A 17622-nucleotide genomic window follows, 5' to 3' on the forward strand; every position below is an offset into this window, starting at 1 on the left:
TATATATATATACACACACACACACAATAAACCCTCAAAAATCCGGACTAATTGGGGCTATAACCCTGTCCGGATCTCGAAAAATCCCGGATCTTCCAGAAATTATATAAATTTTTCTCATATGAAAGAAAACTTACTGTGGTTTAGGTATAGCTTAATGCAAAATAAAAACAAACTTATTTTTTATATTCACCTTGCCAATACAGTATAAAAGTAATAGGTTAGTATAATAATGTTTATAAATATTTTTTTTCGTAAATTTTAATTAATAAATTGTGTATCTTGTAGCCTATGTTTTAAATTGAAAATTTTGCCAAGAAATGGTCCGGATCTTCGCAAAATCTGGATCTTTGAAGTCCGGATCTTTGAGGGTTTACTGTATATATATATATATATATATATATATATATATACTTATGTACTTAGTGGTTGGTGGGGACGCTTACCACACCATCCACTCACACGATGTAATGTTGCTCTCAGGTGTCTGCCCTTTCCTTTCCTTCATCCTTCTTTCCTTATTCTGTCTTTCTTTCCTTCATTCTTTCCTCTACCTTCTGCCTACGGGTGACTTTACACTCCCTCTTCTGTCTTTCTTTCCTTCATTCTTTCTTCTTCCATCTGCCTATGGGCAACTCCACACTGAGTGACAAGCCAAACTATTTACTATGCGGAGTGGTAACTGTATAACCAAATTATGGCACCTGGTGGCATAGTAATTAAGGTGCTCCAGTCAGATTGAGCCTGTGCAGGTTTATATTCAAGGGGTGGTTGGTGTTTATTGCTCATGTAATGCCACTCAGGGATGAGTGAGGCTGATCGCTCTCATCTTAAATGTCAGGACTAACTTGCCTATCCCAGGGCTCCAACACTTCTCATGGGGCAACATAGGATTGGTTGATGGATGGATTGATATAGGAGAGTCTAGATGTTGCTAACCCAAGCCAATCCCACTCTCTCTTGCATATGCCCCTGGAATATAGAGTTAATTGGTTACCTTTCAACATAATAAATGTAGATAGAGTAGTTGATTATTGATCAAGTGGATGCTGGGTGCCCCCCTCCAATTATTATTACAAAAACCACAGCCACCCAGCTGAGAGAGAGAGAGAGAGAGAGAGAGAGAGAGGGAGGGAGGGGGGGAGGGACGGAGCAGATGGTTATCGTGTGTGTAATAATTTTGGACAGGTGATGGACAGTTTGCTAAACATTGGTCCGTGTGGAGATGTGGCCATGGGAGAACCTGCATTCCTAAGTGAGGAATATGATAGCTCAGTGGACCCCTGTGTGGAGCTTGTCACCACCTCTGGCCATGGGAAGAATGGAGCTCTCTCCATCCTGCAACGTTCCATCAAGCCACAGGTCAGCACTTGAAACAATTTTGTTGCATATTTTTGTAGACAGTTTCATGGTTGATCATTTCTTAAAAAATTTTATAAAGAAATTTCATTTTTGGTTTAAGTCTTGGACGCAGTGGAAACAGATGTTGGGAACAGCTGCACTGCGAGTAGTGATGCTACATAACTGAGCTACTTCTGTTTAATACAGTACAATCCCAGTTAACCGGGCGGCTTGGGGAATTTACCTTCCCGGTTACAGAGTTTTCCCGTAGTTCTGATATTCAAATCTATACAAAGGCTATAATTATCACAGCAGTAAATACAATTCATGTACTCACCACTCACATCAAAGGGCCGCACTAAGAGATTCCACCTGAAAAATTGCCTCGTAAACACACACCATGGTCATAATGCACGTGCATGCAATGCCTTGCAGTACTGCAAAATGGACATTCTGTTAACCACCGAATAATTTGTTGTATGTACTGTACATAAAAATGGATAACTAAAGAAATAAAATCCTGAATATTTATTGGTGAATTATCACAACACCTGTGCCCCCACATGAGCTTTGTTTACGTTCTCGGCCCCGACTGACTGCCACCATTCCGCCACTCATCTGTTTTGCACCATTCTGTTAACTACCGAAGTATTTGTTGTATGTACTGTACTCATAAAAGTGGAAAAGTAAAGATATAAAATCTTGCACATTTATTGGTGAACTGATGTTAGGACTGCACTGTAGAATTATTACGACACCTGTGCCCCCACACAAGCTTTGTTTACAGTCCCGGCCCCGACTGACTGCCACCATTCCACCCTTCACCCGCCAATCAGCTGTTTTGTACAAAATAAAATACATGATGTACATATGAAGTGCAAGCATTTTTTTTTTTTTTCTTCCAACAAAGTAAACCTTCATTCCCATTAACATTTTTGTTTTCATCTCTGCCAGCACACATGCATTCTAAGATGAATTTATGTGGTGCAGGTTAGAGTCGGTCAGTTAGAAAGTAAAACACTGGCGTTTGCTGTTCGTTGATTTGCTTTCTCCCGAGATGTCTGGTTTACAAATTCCATGCCTGTCTTTGAAACGATTAAACCATCCAATACTGAAATCACACTCGACTTCTATATTCATTTTACTGTGAAACTCTCTTGCTTTTTCTTGTGTAAGAGGACCAGAAATACACGCTTCCCTAGATCTTTCTAAGCAAAACCACTCGAACGATGAAGAATATGCCTTTTTTCAATGGACTTACTTGTCTCTCTTTTCATGAAAAATTCATTGAGCTTGGATGCTTTGGCCTTGATATAATAAATCGTTGAATTTCCTACATACTCAATCATCAGTGTTTTATAATGTTCGCCTTTTTCAAGTCTATTGCATATGTCCAGCTTCTGTTTCAAGGTAAGCACGACACGCTTACGTTTAGTTTGCATTTTGGAGTGTTGAAATTACCATCCATCAGAGCAACACAACAGTAAGAGAGCTTGTGTACTATCTGGTTGTAAAAAGCAGACTGGTGATATGCGGAAATTGTGGAAGGTGTGGAGGATGACTGAATTCAAATAGGGGAAAGAGGGAAGAGGAGGGCTGGTTAAGAGGATTTACTAGTAATTTACATTAGCCAGAAATGCCTTCACCTCGCTTAGTCTGACTTCACCCAGCCTTGCTTGACGCGATAAAACGGCGGTTTGGCGGTCCATTCAAACTGGTGCACAGTTATAACCCACTGACATTTTTACCAGCCCTTGAATTTTCCCTTTTTTCTGAGTATTCCTTTTGTCTGGATACCGGATAGCTGGAATTGTACTGTAGTGAGTAAATGTAGTGCACTGTTATCAAAAGTATGGAAACAGTAGAGATGCAACATTTCTAATGTATTCCAAGCATAACTCACTCCTTACTGCTCTTAGTCAAGTTTGTTTGAGATGCAGATCGCACAGGTCTGCGTCTGATGCATGCCATACGCCGGTGCATCATTGGTATGGCTGTCATGTGGTGTTATTTACCACCAAGCAGTGACACATTTGGTAAGGAAAAATCTTTTTGATAATTAAGGAATGAGTTGATATAAGCTTGAAGTTTGCTAATGATATGCAAGTGTTTGGATTGTACAAAATATTATTCATTTGAGACTTCAGTGGATATTCAATTAATATCATTTATTACCATATGTTATTAATGGTCAAAGTAAATGATAACGTGTGATTTATTTTCCATATATATACAGTATATATACAGTAATCCCGCATATTTCGCGGTAGTTACGTTCTTGTAACCCCCGCGAAAAGTCAATTCCGCGAATACTCTATTAACAATTGAAAACTTGCACTTGTGTCCACCATGCTGCCCATCACACAGTCCATGTCCATACTGATTGCGAGACAATTCGCCGTCAGACAATTCCCCGTCAAAACATGGACGATTCCCCTTCAGAACAATTCGCACCCTGGACGATTCCCCGCCATTCTATAAATATACTAATCAATACTTTCATCAATATACTTATTATTAATTAATCAATACTTTAATAACAATATTTCAGGGGGATCCAGCAGTCTATGTTCAGTAGCGTAGGTTCTGGATATTATTTATTAGTTGCACCTTTAGTCAATAATTAACTTGTTTCTTCCTCGCTGTAGTCGCCTTTGAATTATATTCTAGCGTCACCCATAGCTATCTTCATTAATGAAGGCGAATTGTTTTGTGTTTGTTGTGACTGCGAATTGTCCCGAAACCTCCATACTCATCCCGAAATACCTTCTTACAAGATTGAAAGCACATACTCCATTATGAAGGAAAAACGTAAACACCGTACTGTAATACACAATTATCTACACATTTATTAACAAAACAGTACAAAATAAAAAGATGCATTAACTGGTGATAGCAAACACTCGCACGGTCGTTTCTTAGCTTGTCCAGTAACACAATTTTCTCTGCTAAGGTCATAACTTGATCGTTTTGTCACTTTGGAGTTCTTACTAATTGTATTATTAGCCTTTGGTGAGGCTGGCTTACGTCCTGGGGCCATGTGGAAAGCAAGTGGGAGGCAAGAGGCTCATATCATAGTGTGGTTACAACCACAACAGCCACTTAAGGCAGTCAGGCGTGGACTGAAGAATGCGGGACAGAGAGGAGTGTTGCCATATCCAAACAACGAAATTATGCTAGGGCAATGAAAAAATTATGCTAGATTGAGCATATTTGTTCCAAGTAAAAAATGAATTATGCTAACTTGAAGCTAAATGATAAAATTCTATACATATTCGTGCACCATATTAATTATGTATTGTTTACTATGAAAATATTAAAATGAACCTACATAGAGTAAGAGGATAAATATCGGTATCTACCCATGCTGCTTTTTCCCACGAAACTTACGTTTTTCTGATGGATTTTGATGTGATTCGTTCGATTTTGAGCATCATTTCCGTCGGAAATAACCAGATTTTGAGATATGACCCCCCCCATCCCCCTGAAATAATGAGGGATCTTTGGGGAATCGGGGGTTATAGGGAGGGGGGAAAACACAGAAAATGGTCATTTCCGACTGAAATGAAGCTGAAAATCGAATGAATCATACCAAAATCCATCGGTAAAACCTAGGTTTCATGGGTAAAGTACAAAGCTCAAACTTATCCTAACCTAACCGAACCTAACCTAACCTAATCCAACCTAACCTAACCTAATCCAACCTAACCTAACCTAACCTAATCCAACCCAACCAAGCCCAAACTGAAAGTAACCAACTATTCAAACATCTTACCTTATTCGTCTCTCTCTCTCTCTCTCTCTCTCTCTCTCTGATTTGTAGCTTTTATAAAATTATTCTAAAAATATTCCATTCCATTCTAAATTATGCTAGAATGATTCTAAAACTTCTAATATGCTAAAAAATATTCCAGACTCGAAAATTTGATCAAAATTATGCTAAAAGAATAAAATTATGCTAGATATGGTAACACTGGCAGAGGGGCCACGGGAAAGGGACAGAGGGTGGCGTGAGTTTACCGCGCTACAATTGGAAGCTGCGGGAATTTCAATTTTTTTTTTTTTTTCTGTATATTCAAGGATATTTTTGTTGAACTTATTATTGCTAAGAAAATCCGCGAGAGGGCAAAACCGTAGACAAAAAATCCGCAAAAAATGCGGGATTACTGTATATATTTATATATATTTTCCAAAACATATAAGGATTTAGTGATAGCCCATTTACTTTTAAAGAAAAGGCCCGTTCATCTCCTTAGGACTGCCAATATTTCATTAGGAATGGGAAAAGGAGACTTGGTACTCTTTACTGTCAGCTTATCATAAGTAGTCCAGATAAAGAAAAAACTGAGTTTTGAAAATACAAACAATTTGCTAGCTGTTCTACCTTTCTGTAACATTTTCCCCCAGGTAGAGGATATTCACAGGCTTAGACATACAGAAATGATTATAATTAGGTGAATGTGCAGTGCATCCTTGAGTACAAGGCCTGGGGGGGGGGGGATATGATGGAAGAGTTGAGAGGTAGGATGGGACTGGAGTGTATTGGTGTTGTGATGGGGAGAGGTAGATTGAGATGGTTTGGGCATGTGGAGCGGATAGGGGATGATGATTGGTTGCAGAAAGTGAGAAGTAATAACGTTAGGGGTAGGGTTGGGAGAGGTAGACCGGAAAAACCTGGGACAAGGTCACTGAGTGTGAAGCTTTCAGAGATTGAGCACCATGGGAAGCCGCTTTTAGGTGACCAAGGCCGGTGCAGGCATGCTGAAGCCTTTAAAAACAAGGCAAAATGAAATGTAGGGTTGCGGGACCCCGTACGTTGAAGGGGTTCATTGCATTTCTCTTTTATTTAATTCTTGACAGTTAAGATTAAGTATTATGGATATTTTCCAGGTTCTGACAACATTTGACCTTCCTGAAGTAGAGGACATGTGGACTTTGGTGGGCAAAGCTGATGACCGGCGACGGCGTGAAACTGGACTCCAAGATCACTCCTTTCTCATCCTTTCACGTCAAGACTCTTCACTAATATTGCGCACTGAGGAGGAAATTAATGAATTAGAGGAATCAGGCTTCAACACCTCCTCGAAGACGGTGTTTGCTGGCAATGTTGGAAATAATAGATACATAGTGCAGGTAATATGAATTTGTTCATTACTGTGATTGAGAACAAAAAGTCATGAGTAAGAGAAGTGAAAAATGGTATTATTGAGGAATGTGTGTTGCATGCATAGAGTGGATAGTATAAGCAATAATGTGATTACCAGAAGAAATAGAGTAAGGAAATTTGTTGAAGATGTGAAATAAAAAAGGCTGTTGAGCATGTAGAGTAATAAATCAGTTGATAATGGGGTAAAAGAGAACATACTGTACTTATATGATATGGTAATATGGACAGAATGGATGTAAGCATGGTAGGAAAAGGGGTTTATTTGGTTAAGTTTGAAGGTTGAAGGAGGTGTGGTAGGCTGTGAAGAAGGTGGATGGATGTAGTAACTGGAAGTTGACAGAGGAACGCATGACAAGGGTTTAGCACTCCGTTTCAATCGGACATTTGATAAGTATACTCTTATCTTGCAAGTGTATGTGGACCACATATGAAAAGAACAATTCAGAATAAAATACTCTGTATTTGTAGATGGTTAAGTTTTTGAGGTGGCAATAGTGTTTTGGGAGCTTGAATGATGTGTGAATAAATAATGTTGATAGCTCTTCCACCCTCTTGATGTAGTGCTGCCCTCGGGTACCTACTCTTCTTTTCCATCCCTCTTTCCTTCCTTCCTCCTCTGTCTTTCTTTCCTTCATTTTTTCCCCTTCCTTCTGTCTGTGGGTGACTCTACACTGAGTGCCAAGCCAAATGGTTTCCTGTACACCAGGAAACCACGTACTACTCTGGGTGGTAACCATATAACCAAGTTATGGCACCTGGTGGTTTAGTGGGTAATTAAGGTGCTCCAGGTGGATTGAGCTGGTTTAGGTTTATATCCAAGGGGTGGTTAGGGTTTATTGCTCACATAATGCCACTCAGGGATGAGTGAGGTTGGTCACTCTCATCTTAAATGTCAGGATCAACTTGCCTAGCCCTGGGCTTCTACACTTCTCATGGGGCAACACTGGATTAAATGATGAATAAAAAATGAATGAATGATAGTTCTCCCACTCTTTGTGCTTTGTCTTTCCTTGTTGTTGGATCCTACCCTGCCTCATGCTGTGTTGTGAAAAGAGATTATAGTGATGATGATGATGATATCATCATTCTTATCTCTTTTTCCGACATAAGGATGGGGTGAAGTATGGTCCGAAACAAGAAAATACCTGATTGGAGAAACTAACCAAAAGTCCACCCAATTAAATGGTCAGTGCACTCTTTCACTCATTTGCTCACTTACTCACTCACCATTCAAGCTTCTGGAATCCTGACTTCACTGTACATAAACATCCATACTTCATGCCACCTGTCAGCTAGAGTCAATCCAACAGTGAAAAACAAGTTTGTCTTACTACTGTTGTGCACTCATCCTAACAGAATTCTCCCAACCAGTTCCCAGGCCTTGTCACCCTTCATACCTCACTTTCTCACACACTCACTGATCCTATCCATCCACTTTCTTCTCAGCCTACTACACCTCGTTCTACTCTCAAACTTGCTTAGATGTACCCTTTTCACTCTTTGCGCCCATTCTCTCCACATGACCATACCACCTAAGCACACTTTCCTTTACTTTGGTGTCCATAGACTTCCTGCTTCACATCTTTCGAGAATCCTATTATTCACTATCCTTTCCATTCTCCGCACACCATAAATGTTCCTCATTAACCTCATTTCTGCTGTTCGTATATTGGCTTTTATATTTTAACCATCACATGATAATTTTATTGAGTTTAGGGGAGATCTGAAACTGGAGAGGGTAGATATTCCCTCCAGTAATGTTTTTACAGGAAGGGTTGTGAGAGGCAGCCCAAAAAAGACGTGGGACGAGGTCATAGTGTGTGACCTCAGGGATAAGGTACTGAATAGGGAGACTGCTAGCTCAAACAGCTTGGAGAGCTGCCATTAGGTTACCCGATGCATGTAGGCATGTTGGAGCCTTTATAAATGGTACAGGAAGAATGATCTCATAATCTAAGTAAAATAATTAATTTGGCTGCTGCAAAAGTAAACTGAAAGGGGATGACATAGAACTGCAGAATATAGGAATATCCCAGTTTAACAATCCAATTGGTTAGATAAAACCCAATCGTTAGGCGGCTTAACGTATATCAGGGCACTTTTAACATGTATTTCAATGTGGACCATTTACTAGCCTTGGGTTTCCCCCCAAACCATGTCCAAAACCCACCCAAATGAGCCCCAAAACAAGTTTAAAGCCGTTATCAGTGGCCTAACAGCTGTCAAGGAAGCTAACCTAAACCTGACACCAGTAACTAACTCACGAAAACCAACAAATAAAATCTGAAAATTGTCAGAAGTCTGGAAAAAATCAGGCTTAGTAAACTGTACCCTAAATTGACAGTGTTCACCCCTACCTATAACTAAAACACATTAATGTAAGTCTAAAAACAGTTTATAAATCAACCTAAACACACCATGTTAGTCTAAAATATCATCAAAATCAGTAAAAAAAATCAAAACCCATCTTTAAACCAGGGTTTGGCCATCGTTAGATGGGGTATGATGCAATTTCTATCCCCATCGTTAAGCTGGGGTATCGGATCTAGGGGTATTGTATATCAAGGAATTACTGTGCGGGTAAGGGGATGGGTCTGTTATGATGTGAGAGGGGTAAACCAGTTCTGCTGTCGGGCCCTGCTGCGGATGTCACTGATTGCATTGCGCAGTTGACCCTTGTGCGGTGTGGTGCGGTGAGGATCTGTCCGTTCTCCCCTTTGGGGCTAAGATGCGAATGAATGTGTTTGAATGGATGAGTAAATAGGGAGTGTGTCATCCTGTCTCGGCTACCTCCCTTTCCTTGGGGGAAGCAGCCTAGGTATATAGATAGACTGTACTAATGCAGAACTTTGTTGTACAGGTTGTCCCCAACTTAGGATTGGATTACGTTCAGAGAAACTGGTCATGTCGAAATTTTTCTTAAGTTGAAAATGCATTTAATACACCTGATCAACCGAACATCATAGCCTAGCCAAGCCTACCAGACATTTTAAACGTGCTTGTTAGCCTACAGTTGGGGAAAATCATCAACACAAAGCCTGTATTGAAATAAAGTGTTGAATATCTCATGTAATTTATCGAGTACTGTACTGAAAGTATAAGATCGTAAAGTCGAAAATTTGTAAGTTGAATGTTCGTAAAACAGGGACCACCTGTAGTCAGGTCTCATAGTATGACTGTTCACTACATGATAAATTGCTATGATAAATACTCATAAGTTATACTCTCTTTTGGAACAACATTTAACAATTGATTGCGATTTGCCTGGAACGATAATTTTGACGGCCGCCTCTGAGAATCTCGTGTGGATGCGGTGATGCATGCAAGGTGACAGTCAGTTCTGTGAGCCAGCATGGCTCCCCAGTGTTTAAATGTGCAGTACCCCTTTCTTGGGTCTGTGCAGGCAGCGGCCTTTGTGTCAACCCTCTGAGTCTTGCTTACCTACTCCCTCATATGTCCCACACCTGTGATCGTCTCACGTGCGTACTCCAAATTACCTAACCTTCTTGTTTGCATAAAACCATTGCAGCACTTGCTGTCACCAAGTAAGAGTGCAATTACACCACAAATAATGGCATGTGCGATAGCAAGTGGAGAGATAACAGAGCTTTTAGTGTGTGAAATAGAACTTGGAAATGATGTTGTTCTACCCCCAGTGGACAACATGGTGCTGCAGTTGCTGCTGAGGGCAGGGCTAAATGGGCAAGGGGTAGCCTTTCCTTGGATGTGAAATTAGACATTGTTAAGCACCATTAGGAGAGACAGGGCCTGAGGAAGCTTGCTGATGCCTTAAAGCTGCCCCAGTCCACAGTCTCGGTGATGATAAAGAAATCAGATGCCATAATTGTGGCATCACAGAGTGTGCCTTTACTGTCAGCAAAATGTCTAACCTTAGCAAAGGACCCTATCCTGGAGGAGATGGAGTGTTTTCTGGCTCTGTGGGTTAATGACCTTAACCGAGTAAAATGGTCTCCTCACTGCACCTTCATCTGCAGTAAGGCTCTCGATCTGTGGAAGGACTTCAAGGATAAGCAGCGTATGGAGTCCAAAGAGGAGTTCAAGGCAGCATGGGTTGTTCTGAGCAGTTTAAGGCCTGTGCTGGCCTTAAATGTGATCATGCATGGCCAGGCTGCTAGTGCAGACTATGTGGAGGTTGAGGCCTTCCCTGTGCAGCTGAAGGCAGTTATAGAGGAACGGGGGATACTTTCCAAAGCAGGTCGTAAACTTTGACAAAACAGGCCTGCTTTGGAAGTGAATATCAAGAAGACAAATATCATCCATGAAGAACAATGTGCATCAGGTTCAAGGCAGCCGAGGACTGCCTCTCCCTCTTCTCTCATGCCAATGTCGAGGGGGACCTGAAACTCAAGCCACACCCAGTATACCATTGGGAGAAATGAACATGGACAGGTTAGTAAAGGAGAACCTTGGGGATATTTGTAAGAGTAATCCTAGGGCCAGGCTGACCTCTGCACTGTGCTGGTCATACATGGTAGGATGTCTGTCTCCCTGCCTGTGTGACTGTGCCAACAGGAGCAACTTTACCAACTGTTTCCTCTTGCTGGTTGACAGTGCCCCGAGCCACCCTAATGGCATGGAGCAGGACTGGGTGGATAACATCAAAGTGGTGCACCTGCCCCCCAACACAGCATCACTGCTCCAGCTGATGGATCGGGGTATCATTGCAACCCTCAAGACATACTACCTTCGCTGCGTGATGGAGAAAATGGTGAGGGCGAGTGACGGGCAAGCAGTGCATCATGGCATTTGGGGAAGAAGTTTAACATTTAACACATCATTGAGACTATAACGGTGGCGTGGAAGGAGGTCCCATCAAGCACATTCAACATCATCTGATGCAGTGTGGCCAGAGTGTATGTACTCCTTCTTGGTGTTCCCTGCAGTCAGGAACACCTGTTGAGACATCCTCAACCACTTGCATGAGGAAGATGTGCAAGAGGTCCTGGACAGCCACCATACTAAAGCAGTTGTCACAGAGAAGCTCATTGAGTTCAGCAAATGTGTGGTGGAGGCACAGGAAGGTGGCGAGGACTGCAGCAAAATGAGCACCATTATTTTCTTGATATAAAATCCTTGAAGTAATTCCATGCTGTAATGGACAAGAGCATTCCATTCGGCTGGGACAAGGACTTGAACCTTGTAATGAATGATACAAGGCATTGAACAACACTTCAAGGCATACAGGAAGCTTCTGGCAACTAAGAAAAAGGCAGCCTGGCAAACCACCATCACCACCACCTTCTTCCCAGCCAGCAGCACTGAGGAAGGCCAAGGCCATCAATGAGTGGTGTGCAAATGCAACGTCCTCATCACCTGCCTCCGTCATGTTTGCCTGGCACACCCATTCAGCCTTACTGCATCACTCTTTATTGGCCTTACTACATCACCCTCCATTGGCCTCACGCATTTCTGTCCATCAGTCTCACCACATTATTATCTCTTGTCCTTACCACATCGCTTTCCCCATCTCTTTTCACCTCATTTTGAGGATCTGGAGTGATCCTCCAGGCCCTACAGCTTTCCCCCAAGTCTTGGAAAGGGGACCCTTTGAGATGGCTTGGACTGACCCACGACAGATGTCAGGTGGGTGGCAGAGGTTTCTTTGGGGAGAATGGGGGGGGGGGCATTTTAGGTTTCTCAGTTGAGGGCTCCGTCCCTAACCCAGTTGAACCCGTGTTATATTGATCTCACTATATGATGAATTGTTATGTGATAGGTTTTCGGTTGACGCAACCCTATGGTATTGAGAGTCGTGACTGTATTGGAGTGAAAGTACCATCATCATCATCAGTCATCATCATAATCATGCTATAAATCAGCAGGTAAAATCTGATTAATTTTGGTACTGGAATTGGAATAAGAAAATTATCTGGTAATCAGAACTGTGTCAGAATCAGCTGATTCTTATGTGACTCATGATTTAATAAGTACATCTATTTATGCTGGTAAAACTTCATACACATTAAAAAGAAAAAAAAAAAAGAATGTGATCCATGTTCTTTTCACAGCAAAAATACCCTGCACTAATAGGCTGCAGTAAATTGATACTGACAGGGAAATTAATGTTCATTATAGATGACTTGGGGTACTACAGACTGTCCAACTCAAGCAGTGTTTGATCTTGACTCTGGATTGAAGTTGGTAGTATAAGAACTGTGTGCATGTTTTAGGTAAATTCTGTTAATACAGTATATTCAGTATCTTCATTCAAGTTAACATAATTTAACCCCGTGAGGTTTCAGCCCTGGTCAGATTGTCTGTCTTAGATGCACCTGCTTTCACGCCGACTGCATTTTCGCATAATATTTTTCTTTGATTGGTGTGTGTGTAAATTAAATTTTCATGATAGGATGTGATTCTGGTGTCATTTTAAAGCTGAATAGTTGTACTTTATCGTAGTATGTCTAAAAAAGGGGGGGGGGGGAATGACGAAGTTAGCTGAAAACTAAAAATGTTATGCTTAGCCATAGAAAGATGTTCGCCAAAAATAAAGTACAGTAATAAAGTTATATAAATATTTTCTTTCACCATGCAAAACTATGATAAATTGCCATTTGAGTATATATAGTTTATGGCTATTTATACCAGTTATTGTGCAGTAAAGCAAAAGAAAAAAGATGGAAAATTTTTATGTTCTCGGCCGTGTTGACATTCAGCGATATTTTTCTTTGATCCGTCTGTGTAAGTTCAGTTTCCATGATGGGGTGCTGATTTTGGTGTTATTTTGAAGCTGAATAGGTGTACTTTATTGTTGTATGTTCAAAAAGGAAAACATTTAAAAAAGTCAAAATTAGGAGGAGAAAAAAAAAAAAAAAAAAACTTTGCCATAGAAAAATACTCTCCAAAAATAAAGTAATAGAGATACAGAATATATATTTTTTTTCTCCTTGAAAAACTGCGATAAATTGCCTTTCTATTGATATATAATTTATTGCTAAATGCCAGCTATTACGCAGTAATTTTAATATGATGGGTGGACGCATTATCGGAATCTTTAAAGTTGGATTTCATGTGGCCTGCAACCACGTCATCGAAATCTCAGAGGGTTAAAAGTAGGATTTATGAGGTGCTGACAGCATCTGGGTACAGGTGGAATCAGTTTACATGTGGAGCTGGTAATTTTTTTTTTTTTTTTTTATGTGTCCGACTCTGGGCATAGGCTTCACAGCCTGCTATCAAGGCCCAGCAGTCCTCCTACATACCATACACCTCTACATGTCACCACTTCGGCGCTAACATCCACCGTCCATATTGAATACATGCTAGGGCTGTCTCATACAGGACTGGTGTATTGGTATTAGCGGGGGTATTTTTACGACATGTCGGCGGGTCTTCTGGTAGATCAGTAAAGCCTGATTTAATGAAATTCAAATCCTTAAACTGTTCCCTGCCCCAGCCGGGATTCGAACCTGGGTCCGGTGGGACTGCAGATCACCTCTCTACCGATTGAGCCACCGCCTCCCCCAAATGATATATTCTATCTGTCTGTCTATCTATTGCCAGACGCCATAATCCCGTATAGGGTGGCCATTTGACTTTGAGTTATTTGTTTTACGGGGAGGGGCACTAACTCTCCACCAACCCACTTGTTGACACGTAGGGAGCACGTATGGTTTGGGTATATGGTTACCACCCAGCGTTGTTAATGGTTTCTTGATTTACAGGAAACCATTTGGCTTGTCACTCAATGTAAAGCCACCTGTAGAGGAAAGAAAAGCAATAAGAAGTGACAGGAAAGATGGGAGAATTAGGAAGAGAGGAGGGCAGGGACAGACAAGGAATGATAAAGACTAAGGAAGTAGTTCTTATTTTTATTTTTTATTTTTTATTCATTTTATTTAAAAGCCACAACTCACAGTATCTAGGTCATTGAAAGAATATGTAACACAAACTTTCAGCTGTTCCCTGGATTCACAGAATATGATTTAGAAACTAAATCCCAGAATTAAATGAAAGAACAGAGACAATACAATATGGGCTTCTCATGGAAGAGATCTTTCCAGAATTATCTTTACGCCATAGATTATCCTTCATAACAGTATGTTTTCTCATATTAGCTACCAGTAATCTGCCCTGTGAACAACCTGTATCCTAAACTAATTTTCTCAGTTCATTTAGCGACACCTCGTCTACATCAGTTTTGGCCGTGAGTTAAAAATATTTTCAATGGTAAAATATTGTCAATGGTAGCTTGTCATTTTGTGAAAATTGGTCGATGAATTAAATATGCACATGTTATTAAATAAGCCAAATTAAATGGTCCCAAACTTAATGTGGTTGGTCAGTGTGATAGTATTTTCATAAGCTGCTAAGTTGTCACATTTTAAAAATTTGTTCATCTCGTCTGTATAAGAACATTGGTGGAGGGCCCGTAAAAATTTAATGCATACTACAGAATGAACAGTCTTGCTGCCAAAGCATAATATGGGATAGTATTGTACTTCATGACCAAGCATGAGGTCTGAGTGTTGCTTTTTATTGATCGCCATTGTAACTATGCCAGCTTTAGTGAGTCTTGCACTACATCATTTCACATAAATATATGTTTTCTGTGATAGCAGTAACATTGATATTAATTGATGTGTAATTAATGCTTTTTTTTTTTTTTTTTTTTTTTTCTCTCCAGTTGACTACCTTGGAGATTTGCATGAAAAATTTCAGAAACTGTATTGCTTCACAGTTAAAGAGTTTGGAAATACAGCTCGCATGAATACCTCCACATCTGTTTTGAGTCATTATTTACTGTAATTTGTACAGTTCATCTATACTTCACATGAATTTTAAATGAAAGCCATCCTAGGGCATCTTATGAAGTCCCTCAGCATTGAACATTTACTTGATTTGGTAGGTAGTAAATGATTCATTATATAAGAAAAGACAAAATTTTTCTCAGTGACTGACTCAGTGTTCGTCATGTAGTCCAGGTGTCATCCGCTACATGGCAACATGACCTACAGCACACTCAGTACGCTGAACTCTTTAGTATGGAGAGGCTATCTCCGCCGTGAGCATATGACTTTGGCTGCCATATTGGAACACCAGCTCTCAAATTAAAATTCAGATACTTCACTTCCACAAAGCAATGGTTATTAAGAAAGATACACTTGTCACTTATAAAACAAAAACATGGATGGATTATGATTTTTTTTCTGCCTAGTTCAACGAATTATATCGGGTACATTTAGCCAGTGAGTATAAAACAATGCCATAGGTTGCTGCAGTGCAGAACTTACCCTTTATGGCACTAAGGCAGAGAAAGGTAATGGCAGAAAGGGAGAAGATAGTGTGGTATGAACATTGAAATGACAGTGATGTTGAAGCTGTTTTACATCAAAGTAATTTTGTTGAAATTATGTGGGAAGTTCTTAGACTATCCATGTCATGAAACCGAATGTCCAGATTGATAAAGGCTGGAAGAAACATGGAAATATCTACAAGAGAGTGTGAACAGAAGAGAAGAGGACATGGAGAGAAAGACTGAGATAAATGGGCCCCTTTTAGTGGCCTCATTCATGCAGGCATACTGGGTAAGAATCCTCCCGCCCCACCCCAGGGGGCAGTAATGTTATAGAATTAGCAGTAAGATATATTCTTTGTGAAATGTAATGCCATCTCTCATCGATGAGCTCCTGTGCCCATTTTTGTATTCGTAAGCTGCACAGTGGACCATGGCACCAAATTTTCTGGAATCATCCCCTCCTTTCAAAAACCCACAGAGCAGCTCAGTACAAAAACGCGGGCATCAGGTGTGGTGTAACATGGCTGCCGCTACACCAGCACCGCCCTGGCGGCGGCTACATAAATTACACATTGCTACCCATGAGAAAGCCTCTCCATACTATAGAACTCAGTGACTCAGAACCATGTATGCAGCAAAATTTAAGTCACTAGGTTATACAGGTACCTTATATAAATAATGAACAGCAGCACACACACACACACACACACACACACCTTAAGAAGTTTTTCAGGAATTATGTTTTGTCCTATCTCATGTAGTCTTGTCTAAAGTTTAAAGTATTATCTGTTAATATAGTCGGCCAAAAACGTAAAGAGCATAAATAAATGTTCATTGGAATCTTGGTAACAGCTGTTAGTACTGTAACCAACTGTCAAACATAGCTGACCATGTAAACATTGAGAGACCTGAATTTCCAGGATTTGACAGTGAAACATGTGTGGTGAATTTAGTTAAAATGTTGATTATGAAAATAAGTGAACTAGAAAAGAAAATGGAGGACCTAGTATTAAGAAACATACCTGAAAATATCGAAAACGCTTTACAGGGTCTGATACAGGCCAGTGAGACGGCGAACCAGGAGATCGAGAATTTGAAACGAGAAAATATCGAATTAAAGAGAAAATTAGAAGAGAGCAGTAACTAAATGGAGAAGGTGAGTAGTGTGTTAGAAGAGTAAAAGGCAAAGTGGGGACATGTGGAAGAAAACAAAAAGAAGTGGTCAGCTTAAAGGAAATCATTCAGGAAAAAAGGAAATGAACAAGAAAAAAAATGGAGTAGTGTGTTAGAAGAGCAAAAAGCAAAGTGGGCACATGTGGAAGAAGAACAGAAAGAAGTGGTCAGCGTAAGGGAAATCATTCAGGAAGAAATGAAATGAACAAGAAAAAAATGGTTTTAAATGTAGTGAAAATATTGAAGAAAAAAGAGAAAATAGTTTGAGAAACTGTAGAAAGGGACAGATGTGTGGTAATATTTGGAAACAGGGAGGAGGAAGAAAAGGTTAGATCTGTGAGACTCTAGAGACTCGAATCGAGTGAGAAAAATATTGGGCATGATTGATCCTGAAGGAAGCAAATGGGAAAAAGAAATTGAGGAAGTAAGGAGGATAGAGCCATATAAGAAAGGGGAAGCAAGACCCATGAGAGTTAAGTTCTCATCAGAAAGTGTAGTAAATGATATACTTTAAGTGATCTGGAAACTAAGTACAGTATCTTGATCATTGTCTGCAAGTTTTTGTACGCATTGTTGATTGGGTGATGGTCCACTCCTAATATTTCTTGGCCTGACCAAATTTTACAGTCAGCAGGATTGAAGTTATCACTGACATACATTAAAATCCCGCCCCCTTCTCTTG

General features: G+C 40.3%; 1 protein-coding gene across 1 annotated transcript in view; it reads left to right on the plus strand.

Annotated features, from left to right (window-relative positions):
- Positions 1-17622, plus strand: part of Cpsf160 (cleavage and polyadenylation specificity factor subunit 1) — a 265363-nt gene that overhangs the window by 43388 nt on the left and 204353 nt on the right. The window contains exons 8-9 of the mRNA XM_080283825.1: positions 1189-1362; positions 6232-6474. Coding sequence (XP_080139951.1) covers positions 1189-1362; positions 6232-6474 — 417 coding nt within the window. The remainder of the gene's footprint in view (positions 1-1188; positions 1363-6231; positions 6475-17622) is intronic.

This window comes from Coenobita brevimanus, chromosome 98 (assembly GCF_032717465.1).
Source record: "Coenobita brevimanus isolate Jiangsu-jjx chromosome 98, ASM3271746v2, whole genome shotgun sequence".
NCBI classification, from domain to species: Eukaryota; Metazoa; Arthropoda; class Malacostraca; order Decapoda; family Coenobitidae; genus Coenobita; species Coenobita brevimanus.